The following is a 14,205-nucleotide window of genomic DNA, read 5'->3' on the forward strand; positions in this document are numbered from 1 at the left end:
CGGTTTCCGTAGGGTCAAAGTCGAAGATCATCTTTGTGGATAAGTGCAAGGGCATTCGAAGTAGATGTCCGGACCGTCTTAAGGTTCGCTCAGCTGCTTAGATAGAAAATCGGGACTGCTTGGTGAGCTACAATAGCTTCTCATAGCTCATGAAATCAAACCACCTTAAACCTTCAATCCTTCTCGGGCCCTTCGTCTGGAATACATCGATGGCCTTTAGTATTGTGGTAGATGCATGCCATGTTTCAGCTCCGTAAAGCATTACAGAACCGACAAGGGCGTTGAAAATCCGCAGTTCAGTTGAACGACTGATATTTGGTTTTCGCCAAAGATTACGGTCCAGCCTACCCAGGGCAGAAGGCGCTGGATATCCTTGCTTGCAGCTCGGGCATAAGCGATCCATCTGAGGAAATTGTAGAACCCAGATAGGTGAACCTTTGACAACTTCAATGCTAGTTGTTCTGTCTAAGCTAACTGGAGAATTAACTTAGAAGAAGACGGGTTTATGGCCATAATTTTTCTTTTATATCAGTTGATCTGCTGTCCCACCCTTGCGGCCTCTTCTCATAGAATCCGAAGTACTTCCAGCAACTGATCCACGGATTCCGCTAGGATGGCAAAGTCAGCATCTGAGATGACGTGATCCCTAAACTTGAGCCCAAAACTGAGACGTGAAGTTGCCTTTGTCATGGTGTGGTCTATAATGGCATTGAAGAGCTCCTGGGCCACTGCACATCCTTGACCTACTCCTATTGTGATTTTGAAGAATGGGCTGCGCTGGCCGTTGACTTGAACACAGCTCTCTGTACTTTGGTGTAGAGCTTTGTAGAGTCTGCAGTATTTCTCAGGGAGGCCAGTCGATTCTAGAATCAGCCAAAGGGCTTCTTGGTCCACTGAGTCGAACGCGACACGGAAGTCGCCGAAGGCAAGTAAAGCTTTACGTCGGAACTCCATAGGTTTTTCCATTATCTGTCGAATCGTGAAAATCTTTTCGATGGTTGAACGGCCTGACATAAAAGCTGCTTGCTCCGGTCGGTTCAAACTAATGTATGATTAATACCTATCGCATGGATACGCTCATAGTCGAAGAATAGAAGTCCCCCAACAGAGCCTGTTCCACATAAGTTATCTCAAATAAAAGAAAAGAGAATGAGTTTACGTTTTACCCTCATCTCCCATCCAGGCCAGGTTTCTATTTTGTCTATACACTACTCTCCATACTTCAAATAAGAGGGGGGGGGTATCTTTTCTGAGGTCGCTCAGAAGAGCTTCCAGAGAAGAAACATAACAGTGTATCTTTGGGAACTTTAGGTGTTTAGAGAAGAGTCCTTTGGCAACCGCTCTAACGGAATTTTGGCGGTGTGATCTTAAAATTATTGTATATAGCACCTATATGAGTTCTTTGCTTTTGTTAACGTACCATTTGTTAATCTTTTTTTACATTTTTAGCTGAAGAAAAGAAGAAAGAGGAGACAGCGAAACCTAACGTATTTGCTGGATTTACGTTTGGTAGTCCCAAGCTAAACGAACTGAAACCAGAAGACAAAACCGAACTGAAATCAGACAACGGAAAGAAGAAGAGTGAAGAAGTAACATTGACGAGCATATTGAAAGGAAAAGGTAGTCAAATTTGTTTTACCAAATGAAAACCAAATCGAAATTATCAACTGTAAAATGTTATTTCATGTAATTTATTTACAAAAAAAAAATATAATGTTTCAACTGTCATTTGTTCCCTGAAATTCTGCGAAATTTCGTTGATTTTTAATTAAAATCGAATAGTTATGGGCATCAAGTCATGGCTTATTGTAGAAAAAGCCAAGACAGGTAGTCCAATTGATCGAGAGGCATTTCTGGCATTAAACTTCCTTATTAGGATTGCATAGAAAAGATGTTAGTTCATTTGTTAATAGATAGATGTGTCTATCTATTATCCGTCCATGCGTCATTCCTAGGGCAGTAGAACTAAGGTAGATAGTCATATTGAAAAGTCACTATTGAAAACTATCTTTTTCTTCAAAAACTGTTCTGTTCCATCTTATTTACGCAAGAACAAGGTGAGTTTGTCTTGTCTTTGGAAATGTTGGCACCCAGTTCAAATCATGCTCCAGAATTAGAAATAAAAGCTCTTATTCAGAAGTTCATAGACACTAGAATGAGCTTCTTACACCCTGTATAAACGGTAGCTTAGTCTTGATTAGAACTATTGCGATTTTTTTTTTTTTTTGACTAGAATGAAGAAGCTGAAAATATGTCAGTTCCGTCCCTTTTAATAGGAAAAAATCTAAAAGAGGAGAAATGTGATAGACGATAGAGGAATTTGCAAACCATCTAACAGTATTAAAACCATAGCTCCAGTGCCAAAGGCACTTACCTCTTTCACACATCTTTTTCTCATATAAAATATCCATCGTTGGAAGTATAAAAATTAAACCCGTTTTTTCTTACTATTAATTAATATGTGTATGTGCCCCTTGTCTAATGAAGTGGAAGAAAATCTCAGCTATTATTTAAGCTTTTCTAAGAGCTTTCACAACTTAAAAAGTAATATGTTGGATGATATTGCGCCCTGGTATATTGCCTTTGGCAGAATCCTGCGTATTTCGCATTTTGATTCAATGGGTCCACTACAAGGCGATTCTGCTGTAAGAAGTCTTCCCATTCTAGGACTGATAAAGGGTCAACAATGCAAGTTGAATTTAATAGCTAAAAGGAAATATCTAAGTTCCCTAGCTTGCTTCCACAGCTTCCAATTTACTTCCGGAACTATCAAACATGTTTTGTATATTTTGTTAGTGTCAAATAGGCTACTTCTGAAAATATGAAGAAAAAAAAAGGGCTGATAACACCTTTACCAGTTCGCATATTCCCATCTCGGTTTGTAACGGGTAAGACTTTACTTCAACTATTTGCAGATGATACCCTCAAAGCCGGAGAATCAACGGGTATGCTGTTTAGCAGTCTTACTGGTAGCACAGAAGCAACATGTTTTAAGAAAACTGACGACTTCAAAGGATTTCCTGGGCAGGGTGCTCCTGTGTTTGGTAAACCTAAAAAAGAACCCACGCCGTTAGCTGCATTCCCTGGATCGATGGAAAGGAAGGCAGAAGCACCCGAAGAGGAGGTATCCGAAGAGTTTGTCCCTACTGCTGAATTTAAGCCAGTAATTCCACTTCCGGACTTGGTGGAAGTCAAAACAGGTTAGACATTTGTTTATACTTTGAGGATTCTTAAACGTGAGAATAATTTTTGGGGTGATTTAGCGCCAAACACTTTTGTGAGGTTTGAGTAGTGTATCTTAGAGGCTAGGGTGATTACTCCCCCTCCCTGACTTCAGTTACCACTTTGACCGACCGTATGTCAAACAACAAGCTATACAAAAAATGGGGTTCGATCCCACTGTCCTGGACTATCGTGAAAGAAGATTAAGATGGCTAGGACGCTAGGATTCGTTTTGCGGATAAAGGATGACAGATTGCCAAAGATTGTGTTTAGTAGCCATCCATATGGAGCCAAAAAAAGCAAGTTTTCTCCAATGGGGTGGAACGAGGTCGTAAGAAAGGAAATGAATGAAACTGGAACTTCAGGGAAGGGGTGGAAATTAAAACTTTGAATAGCTTCGGGTGAAGGAGGGGCGTGCGTAGTTATGTCGATCTCACTTGGCTTGATGCTGCAGTGAGATGTTATTGCTTCTAGTAGCATGAAATGGACAACGGCGATAAAAATCTGAAATGAGAATGGACATTGGCTAGGGGCGAATGCCCCTTATTTTAAAAGACCGACGATCCGGACCAGTAAAGGTTGACAGATTTGGTTGTTTTGCCATTTATATGCGTTTATATATTATAGGCTGAATATTTTTGTTGGCTAAAATGTCTCGGGTTGTATTATTAAAGAAATAAATGAGCAGAAATAAAGCAATAAATTAAGTCAAACTTTAGAGAAACAACAACAATGAATTAATTAACGAAAACAAAATACGAATTGGAATAAAAATGAACAATCAAACTTGAAAATAACGTATTGCTATAAATGAGCAAATTAAAACCTAAAAAACGAAAATTAAAAAGAATATTCAAGATAAAATTAACGTGTTAATTTTTTTTACACAACAAAAAACAAAATTGCTTTTTTTACAATAAAAAAACAAAAACAAAAATGAAACTAATCTCATGAGATTAGATGGAGCGGTAGCCTACTCGTACCTTTGGTAATTTCTGGTCGTTTAAAGTTGGACTTGACTTTTTCTTTTAATTTTTACTTTTTTGGGTTTTATATATTCATTATAGTAGTATCTGTTATTTTTAAGTTTGACTTTTCAATTTTAATTTCTATTCGTTTTCATTTATTCTTTCATACCAAGTTCTGTTCCTTTGAAGTTTCATTTACTTCATGACCATATTTTTACTCGTTCTAGGTTTTGATATCGCTTTTACTTTTTTTTTTTAACCTTTTTCTAATATTTATTATTATTATTACTTTTATTGATCCATAAAACAAATAGTGAGAAAAGGGTACACTCTGCATATTGTTGGTTCCCAAAATTTTTTATTCTTTTTGGTTGCAGGAAAAAGTTGTGCTTTTCTTCGTATTCATTCTACCGAGGACAGGTTTAGTTGTAGCACACGTGACGTGCACTGTGATTTAAAAAAAATATCGGTTATTGTAAGGACCATTTTTTAGAGTGTTAGTTCTTATTATTGGAGGATGTCTTGCTATTAGAGTTTTCACAAAGTTGCGGATACTTAGGGCCTACGACACTAAATTTAAAAAAAAACAAAAAAACATGAAAATAAGAGACATTCCCGAATCGGCTTGAATGGTGTAGATGGAGATTTTCTTTCAAGTTCTTTGTTATTATTGCAGGAGAGGACGAAGAAACTGTGCTTTTTAGTAACCGTGGAATTCTATATCGCTTCGATGCAGATACCAAAGAATGGAAAGAAAAGGGCCGTGGCGATTTCAAAGTTTTAAGACACCAAAAAACTGGCAAGGTTAGGTTCCTCATGCGCCGTGAACAAGTGTTAAAAATCTGCTGTAACCACTTGATTACACCAGAGCTTGAATTGATGCCAATGAATAATTCTGACAAAGCTTTCGTATGGTATGCCCTGGACTATTCCGAAGGGGAAATGAAAGAAGAAAAACTTGCGTTGAGATTCAAGCTGCCTGACACGGTAAAGTTCTACTCTCTCTCTCTCTCTCTCTCTCTCTCTCTCTCTCTCTCTCTCTCTCTCTCTCTCTCTCTCTCTCTTTCTCTTTCTTTTTCTCTTTCTCTCTCCATCTTTCTCTCTCCCTCTCTCCCCCCTCTCTCTCTCTCTCTCCCTCTCGGTATATATATATATATATATATATATATATATATATATATATATATATATATATATATATATATATATATGTACATTGTTTCTTTGAAACCAATCCACAATCCTAGGCAGTGCAGTAAAGAGCAATGTGGTCACAATGTTTTGTTGTTTTTTAGACCAGGGCACTTCGTATCGAAGGGATTGTCGTAAAAACTTTTGAATGGGCTCATTCGATTGGAAAATGAAAGGGCTATTGCCCTTTTTAATAGTCGAAAGTGATTGGAGGGCAACTAATCCCCCTTTCACGCCAACCATCTCCACAGACACATTCAATCAAAATTTTGAGATGTTTTTGTTGAAAGTAGTAGTTGAGTAGTTGAAGTAGTTGAAAGATCCGGATCCAATTGTCTTTGAGGATGACAATCCCCCACAGCCCTCAGAGCAAGGGTTGTAAGCTATGCCCTGGGGACATTTAAGGTTTACATAGAAAGGGTGATCGTATAAGCTTTGGAGGGGGCTCCTTGGAACACAGAAGAATGGAATTGCCAATCAGCAGTCTTAAGTTCCCTTTTTGAGATATAGAGTGATCGGAGGGTGGATACACCCCCCCCCCCCTTGCACACACACACACACACACACACCTCGAATTTTCCCTAAATCTGTCTGATAGTAATTTTGAAATGACCATTCTGTTGTCGTAAAAACTTCAAAAAGAGCTCAGTCTATTGAAAATTGAAAGGGCTGTTGCTCTTTTTAATAGTCAAAAGCGATTGGAGGGCAACTTACCCCCTTCCCACGCCCACCATTTCCCCAAACACATCTAATCAAAACTTTGAGATGTTATCATTTTTCAGAATGATAACCCCCCCACAGCAAGGGTTGTAAGTTATGCCCTGGGGGCATATAAGGTATATATAGAAGGGGGCAAGGGTTATAAGTTATGCCCTGGGGGCATATATAGAAGGGGGATCGTAAAAACTCAAGAAAAGGCTCATTTGATTGAAAATCAGATGTTCTAGGGCCCTTTTTAAGATTCAGAGTGATCAGAGGGGGGACACCCCCACCTCATATTTTCCCGATATGCATCTGATAGAAATTTTGAGATGGCCATTTGTTGTCGTAGAAACTTCAAAAAGAGCTCATTTAATCGGAAATTGAAAGTGACTGGAGGGCAACCAACCCCTCCCACGCCCACCATCCCCCCAAACAGATCCAATCAAAATTTTGAGATAGCCTTTTTGTTCAACGTAGTTGAAAGGTCCGGAAATTATGTTTTTGAGGATGACAACCCTCCTTCAGCCCTGAGGGCAAGGATTTAAAGTTCTACCCAGGGGGGCATATAAGGTATATATATAGAAAGTGATCGTATAAACTTTGGAGGGGGCTCTTTGGACTGGTAATCAGAAGTTATATTACTCATTTTAATATTCAGAGTGATTGGAGGGTGAATACCCCCCTTCCACACACACACACCTCGTATTATCCCAAAATGCATCTGATAGAAATATTGAGATGTCCATTTGTTGTCGCAGAAACTTTGAAAACAGATCATTCAATTTGAAATTGAAAGGGCCAGTGCCTTTTTAATAGTCAAAAATGGTTGGTGGGTAACTAAACCCCCTCCCACTCTCAACATTTCCACAAACACATCCAACAAAATTTTGAGATAGCCCTTTTGTTAAACGTAATTAAAAGGTCGGAAAATTATGTCTTTGAGGATGGCACCCCCCCCCCCACACACACACAGCTCTCAGAGCAAGAGTTGTAACTATAGAATGAGTAATCGTATAAAATTCGGAGGGGACTCAGTGAATTCGTTCATTGAGCCATTCAGTTCGTTCATTCAGAGTGATCGGAGGGTGGATACCCCTCACACCTCGTATTTTCCCTAAAAGTATCTGATAGAAATTTTGAGAAGGCCATTGTGGCCGTAGAAACTTTGTAAACAGCTCATTGGATTGGAAATTTAAACTACCAGTGCCATTTTTAATAGTTGAATGTGATTAGTGGGCTACTAACCCCCCTCCCGCGCCCACCATCCCCCAAGCAGATCCAATCAAAATTTTGAAATATCCATTTTGTTCAACGTAATTGAAAGGAGCGTAAATTATGTCTTTGATGATGAACCCCCCCCCCCCTCCCCCCCAACAGCTTGCACCTTTTAGAAACGAATGCACTATTGTATAGCATTACTGCCTCCGAAACTTGAAGCTCAATATGCGTGTAGATTTTCAATAATTCTAAATCAATTAACTATCTCAGAATATTCACTTTATGGGCAAGGTAAGTTATGCCCTGGAGGCATATGAGGTATATATATATATATATATATATATATATATATATATATATATATATATATATGGCTGTGAGTTGTCAGTTTAGTATAGATATACTGATATATATTCCTTAAAGATCTAGTAATCTTTAATTAATTGAAGTTTAAAAAGTTAAATTATTTAAACCTATTTTGTTTATTTAAATCATACAATAAATAACCTAGTCAGTGAGATCAAATGAGTAGGGCTGACAACCCCCATGCCTTCGTAAGACGAGAACATAATTTGCACTTTACTGAAAACAGAATACATTTAAAATGTTTTTACTTGTTTAAAATCTTTTTTTTATTAGATATATGAAAGGAAAGTCCTCCCTCTTGCACCCCAATTGCAGCACGAGTGTCTAGTTCCTTTTTTAAGAGTAAGAAGAGATTTTTTTTTTTTTTTCAAGCTTAGACATTTTCCAAACGCACCCAGTCAAAATTTTGAGACAGCTATTTTGTTCAGCATAGTAGAACGGTCCGGCAACTCTTTCTTTAGGGATATTAGGCATGTCAACCCCGCCCCCCACAATTATGCAATTGGCCCGTTATACTTTAAAACTAAATGTTGCTTTAAAATAAATCAAAAGGCATTGTGTTTATGGTTGCCATTAAGACACTTCAGCAATATATCGAGAACGACTGGGAGTATTAAGTTGAAACTTTTGTGGGTACTACTATTACTACTTCTGCTCTTGCAATTTAAATGAATAAAAAGAGTATATGTGTGTCCAGGTTGTCAAAGAGCATAGATAGAATCTCTCGGGAATGTTATCAAGTTTTATTTTTCAAGTCATTTTCAAGAGCTATAAAAGTAAATTAAAAATTCTGTTTTTGTCAGGATTAGAAAGTGTTTAAAAGTTTCTCCAACATACAAATAGCCACCCATACTATGTGTTCTTATTGAAGAAAACTGAAAAGCTATTCTTCCCACGAAAAAGACTATGTCAATAAAAAACGAACAGAAATTAATTTTTTTAACTTTTTCCACAAGACAAGTTTTTCAAAGAAAAGTAAAGAGCTCACCTATGCCAAGAATGAGCAAAAAAAAATTAAATAATTTTCCAAGTAATGTTCTGTGTTATTTAATCGAAAACAAGGAGGAATAAGTTCTTAATCAGAAGTTCAGAAACACAAGGAAAGCCTTATTTCATGCAGTACAAACTATAGCTTGTACTGTATTAAAACTAATGTGAAAAGTTTTTTTTGCTCAATTAGAACAAAAAAGCTGAATATTCGCCAGTCCGGTCCGTTTTACAAAGAAAATTCATAAAAAAAAAGTAATAAAACTTAAAAAGAGGAAAATGTTATACAGAAATTTGTAAACCATCCAAGAGTAATTTAAGCTCAAAACTCCCGTGCCAAAGATAGTTACCACCTTCACACATCTTTTTCTTATTTAAAGTATGGCATCACTGGAGTGTGAAAACTAAACCTGTTTCCTCTTACCATTAGTCAGTATTTTCCCTAACAGTCAATTAATTACCTTTTAAATACTATTAAGAGTAGAAAATTCAGATCCCTTAAAGAGTCTCGTTGGCTGTGTAGGCAATCCTTTTTAATAGTTCTTTTCATGGAAACTTTCTCTCTTCACTCTTCTTTATGGAGTTTTGAAATTTTCTTTTTGCAAAAGCAAATTTTCTCTTACACCCCCCCCCCCCCTCTTTATTAGAGCTCTTGCTCCATATCTAAAACTTCGTTCTCCGTTCTGTCAATTTATCTTTCATTTGGGTTGACTTTTTTTTTGTTATTAGGCTAAGGAGCTCAAACAAGTTGTGGATAAAGTCAAAGAAGAATTGGCAAAACCAAGTGGGGAAGCTGAAAAGCCAGAAGCTGTTGAAAAAGATAAGTCGGTAGAAAAATTGGTTCAAAGTTTGGACAAGTTCAAGCCTGCTGCTGGTACTTGGGAGTGTTCTGGGTGCTTTTGCCGCAACCCTGGTGAGGTAACCCAATGCCCAGCATGCCTTACAATGAAACCATCCGCAGTTGCTGCAAGTGAGTTTTTTTTTATTGTGATTCTCTTGATTTTTAGTCAAATACAATTTTTACATTATCAAGAAATTATTTTCAAATATCTTTGAGACAGGCTTTATGTTAAATTAAAAGGCTAAGAAAAAACAAATTAAAAAAAAGTTACATTTTCACTACGTATAGACGTTGGATCAAACAGTTCGTGGTAACGAACTGTAGTAAGGAGCGACCCGGCTCAATAGTAATCAAAACTCTAAAAAATGGAATTTTGATACCAATACCTACATCAAAAGAATTGCATTTTAATGCTGATTTTAAATATATAAGTTTCATCAAGTTTAGTCTTACCCATCAAAAGTTACGAGCCTGAGAAAATTTGCGTTATTTTAGAAAATAGAGGGAATCGCCCCCTAGAAGTCATAGAATCTTAACGAAAATCACACCATCAGATTCAGCGTATCAGAGAACCCTACTGTAGAAGTTTCACGCTCCTGTCTACAAAAATGTGGAATTTTGTATTTTTTGCCAGAAGGCAGATCACGGATGTTTTTTTTGTTTTTTTTGTTTTTTTTGTTTTTTTTTGTTTTTTTTTTCAGGGGTGATCGTATCGACCCAGTTGTCCTAGAATGTTGCAAGAGGGCTCATTCTAACGGAAATGAAAAGTTCTAGTGCCCTTTTTAACTGACCAAAAAAATTGGAGGGCACCTAGGCCCCCTCCCACGCTAATTATTTTACCAAAGTCAACGGATCAAAATTCTGAGATAGCCATTTTATTCGAAGTAGTCGAAAAACCTTATAACTATGTCTTTGGGGACGCTTACTCCCCCACAGTCCCCATGGGAGGGGCAACAAGTTACAAACTTTGACCAGTGCTTACATATAGTAATCGTTATTGGGAAGTGTACAGGCGTTTTCAGGAGGATTTTTTTGGTTGGGGGAGGGGTTGAGAAGAGAGGGATATGCTGGGGGAACTTTCCATCGGTAATTTGTCATGGGGGAAGAAAATCTCCATGAAGGGAGCGCAGGATTTACTAGCCCTATTTAAAAAAAAACAATAAAAAATAAATATGAAAAAGTTCTTTCAGCTGGAAGTAAGGAACAGCATTAAAACTTAAAACAAACAGAAATTATTACCCATTTGAGGGGCTCACCTCCTCGTAATACCTCGCTCTTTACTCTAAAGTATTTTTAGTAATTTCAACTATTTATTCTACGGCTTTTGTGATTCTGGGGTCATTCTTAATGAATTGGGACAAAATTTAAGCTTTAGTGTAAAGAGCGAGGATCTGACAAGGGGGCGAACCCCCTCATATATGTAATAAAAATATGAGAATACAAAGTTCTTTACGTAAGCTAATTTATAAGTTACGTAAATCTTTTACTAATAAAAATATTCGTAAAAAATTAAAGTTCTAGTTGCCTTTTTAGTTAACCAAAAAATCGAAGGGCAACTAGGCTTCCTCCCCCGTTCTTTTTTTCTCAAAATCATTCGGTCAAAATTATGAGAAATCCATTTAGCCAAAAAAAAAAAAATGCAAATTTCGTTTTAATTATTCCTCTGCGGAGAGCCAAAATCAAAACATGCATTGATTCAAAACGTTCAGAAATTAAATAAAAAAAACAAGTTTTTTTAACTGAAAGTAAGGAGCGACATTAAAACTTAAAACGAACAGAAATTACTTCGTATATGAAAGAGGCTGCTTCCTCATCAACGCCCCGCTCTTTACGCTAAAGTTTTTTACCGTCTTAAAAAGAAGGATTGAGAGAAAGAGTCAAACTTTAGCGTAAAGAGCGGGGCGTTGATGAGGAAGCAGCCTCTTTCATATACGAAGTAATTTCTGTTCGTTTTAAGTTTTAATGTCGCTCCTTGCTTTCAGTTAAAAAAAACTTGTTTTTTTTATTTAATAACGATCTTTGAGCCAAACGCCTTTGTAATGATCGGTGAAAGTATTTTAGGTCTTGGCGGAGTAAGATGCTACTCGATGCCGCAGTTATGTATATGTCTTTTAAGCTATTGACAACTTAAAAAGAAAGGAGTTGTTAAGCTGTTGGGCGAGAAATTTTCCGTGGGCGGCGCGGACCACATTAACTGATGTGGTCCATCAGTGACCACATTTCCAGAGTGACCACATTTCCAGAGTGACCACATTAACTGATATAATATGATAATATAAAAGCAAAAATGCTCAATTTAAAATTAGTTCTATATGATAAAATATAGTACTAATCTAATAAAATTAATCAACCTAAGAAAAAGTTAGGTTTACTAAATAAACCAATGAAGAAATAAAGAAGAGAAAAGAATTCATATAAAGGACTAAGGAACAAAGTTGAATTATTACTCTTAGTTTTCAGTATGCTTTTTATTACTCAATAACGTATGCAAGCCGCTAGCAATCCCAAAGAAATATTTATAGTGGCAATATCTATAGAAATATATATATATATATATATATATATATATGTATATATATATATATATATATATATATATATATATATTAAAAACACATATTTATATAAAAAAATAAAAATATATAGAATATAGAATGTCCAAAGAAATATATTACAGTAGGAATGTCTGAGAAATTCGTGAGCAAAAGCTTTAGCTGTGTGTACGAAGACGAAAATACTATCCATGAGCCTTCGAAAAAAAAAATATTGTACCTCTTTTGTGCTCCGTCATCTAGTGTTTTTCTGTTCTTTTTCCTGTATAAAATGTTGATTTAAGTGTGTAGTTTCATTGAAGCTTCCAGTAAGCAATACGGCGCTCTATCACTCAGCGTATATTCTTCTAGGAGGTACAAGTTAATATAATTTCCAGACATCTATCATTAAGACTTAAAATAAATAAGGTAGCTTTACTTGGTGCAAAGGCGATAAGTTAGACTTATTGCTAGTGGCTGTATGATCTCCTTTTAGTCTTTCTGCTGTTCATCTAAAAACTTTAAGACGAAAAAATGGATTTGTGTAGTTGCTCTGTCACAGATGCTTGGAAAGAGCCTTTTTTATTCTGTATCTATATTATTCGTTTTATCCAAATGTATCAATTTTACCTATTTTTGTCTGTCTTTATATCTTCCTGTTGATTTTTATCAGTAATTTTTTCAAAGCTCTGCACTGAGTGGAGGTCTTGACCGAAATATTTTCATATTATTCCTCCTTCTTTGTTTCACCGGCTGTGACTATCCACTTTTCTTTGTTGGGTTTTCTTGTCGTTTTTTATTGCCTATCCAAATTTGTCTATTCTTCATAAATTCATTTCGTATGTTTTACAAATGTATGTAAAATGTATTTATAGGTAAATTTCGCATCGGCACTGCGGGAACACCAACTCCAGGTGGCTTTGTCTTCGGTGTTATTCCAGAAACAGCAGAACAGGCAGCCCCGACGACTGCTCCATTTTCTGTTTTTGATACTCCAGGAAAAATTGGTGCTGGTACAGCTTTTAGTTTCACTATGAAACCCACTGAAGGACGTAAGTTTATTGTTTTTCCTTTTCATTTTATGTTGATACTAACCTAAGAGCCTTCGGGCAACAGGGATAACAAAAACCCTGTTGCCCGACACGAATGGGATAACAAAATTCCCTGTGAAGACGCGAAACAAATCATTCTACTCCTTTCCCTCAAACACAGAATCATAAGTCCCCTTAACCACTACCACCCCCACCCCAAAAAAAAACATACCAAAAATTTCAGCTCGATCCCCCCGTTGTGAGACGAAACAAGGCATGATTACCTAACTATGGGTAAAATCGCTTACCTTCATTCGTAATCAAGAGTGTAGTCGGTGTTGCAATTAAATGTCAGGAAGCAACTCCTTTCCCCAAATTCTCAATCACATGGCGATACAGAATGATCTTCCTTAGAATTATTTTCTTGTCCAAGTAGGGACAAGCTAATATGAATACATCACAAAAGATCATGCAAAGCAAAAGATGTTTGATATCATAATAAATTGTCAAACAAGCTTTGACAACTCTAACGAACACAAAGCATAAGAAAGGCAAACATTGAAATGTCTAGTACAGAATAGACAAACGACCTGCAATGTATATAATTTTATTTAGTCAGGTATAACATTTTCTGTATCCTGTTTTATTGTTCTGGCGAAAATGCATTCATTTAAAGGCGTGAGGCGAGTGATTAGACTTTAGATGTTTTAGTTTGAAGTTCAAGTAAGGTTGTTTTGTCTCTCTAAGGTGGTAGATATAAATTTTTTTTTTTTTTTTTTAAATAGATAGAAAAAGCGTGCACAATCTAGTTGGCTTTTCACGACGTTATCCTATGGAACCACCTATCGATAGAAATAAAATATGTAAGACAATGGCTAAAAAAGGTGTAAATCTTACCCCCCCCCCCCCCCCCCTATTGCTGAACTCTGAAAAAAAAAAAGGACACAAGCGATCAAACTCATTTTATAGAATCATCTTTTTTTTGCAAAAAATTTGAGATGGAGGGTTAAGCGGTGAAATTTAAGAAATTGAACAAAAGTAATAATAAATAAAAAAAGAAAGAAACATTGTTTTTTATTTGTTTTTTTTTAAGCTTGGCCACTGATTTTCTATCCAAAATAATAATAGACCCTAAACAATGCTTCCAG

General features: G+C 36.5%; 1 protein-coding gene across 1 annotated transcript; it reads left to right on the top strand.

The window, feature by feature from the left end:
- The first annotated feature begins 994 nt into the window (after nt 1-994).
- LOC136043485 (E3 SUMO-protein ligase RanBP2-like) lies at nt 995-13,140 on the top strand. The gene is made up of 6 exons (XM_065728400.1): nt 995-1,031; nt 1,450-1,620; nt 2,916-3,200; nt 4,867-5,177; nt 9,384-9,624; nt 12,902-13,140. The coding sequence occupies exons 1-6, from the start codon at nt 995-997 to the stop codon at nt 13,123-13,125; spliced, it is 1,269 nt and encodes a 422-aa protein (XP_065584472.1). The 3' UTR covers nt 13,126-13,140.
- Nucleotides 13,141-14,205: the final 1,065 nt, after the last annotated feature.

This window comes from Artemia franciscana, unplaced genomic scaffold (genome assembly GCF_032884065.1).
Source record: "Artemia franciscana unplaced genomic scaffold, ASM3288406v1 Scaffold_6601, whole genome shotgun sequence".
Lineage (NCBI taxonomy): Eukaryota > Metazoa > Arthropoda > Branchiopoda > Anostraca > Artemiidae > Artemia > Artemia franciscana.

What these genes read in the sequence shown, in the direction of transcription:
- LOC136043485 (XM_065728400.1), top strand. Translation starts at nt 995, where the DNA reads ATGGTTGAACGGCCTGACATAAAAGCTGCTTGCTCCG. An exon ending in CATAAAAGCTGCTTGCTCCG is followed by an intron (nt 1,032 to 1,449) that starts GTCGGTTCAAAC and finishes TTACATTTTTAG; the next exon opens with CTGAAGAAAAGAAGAAAGAG. An exon ending in GAGCATATTGAAAGGAAAAG is followed by an intron (nt 1,621 to 2,915) that starts GTAGTCAAATTT and finishes AACTATTTGCAG; the next exon opens with ATGATACCCTCAAAGCCGGA.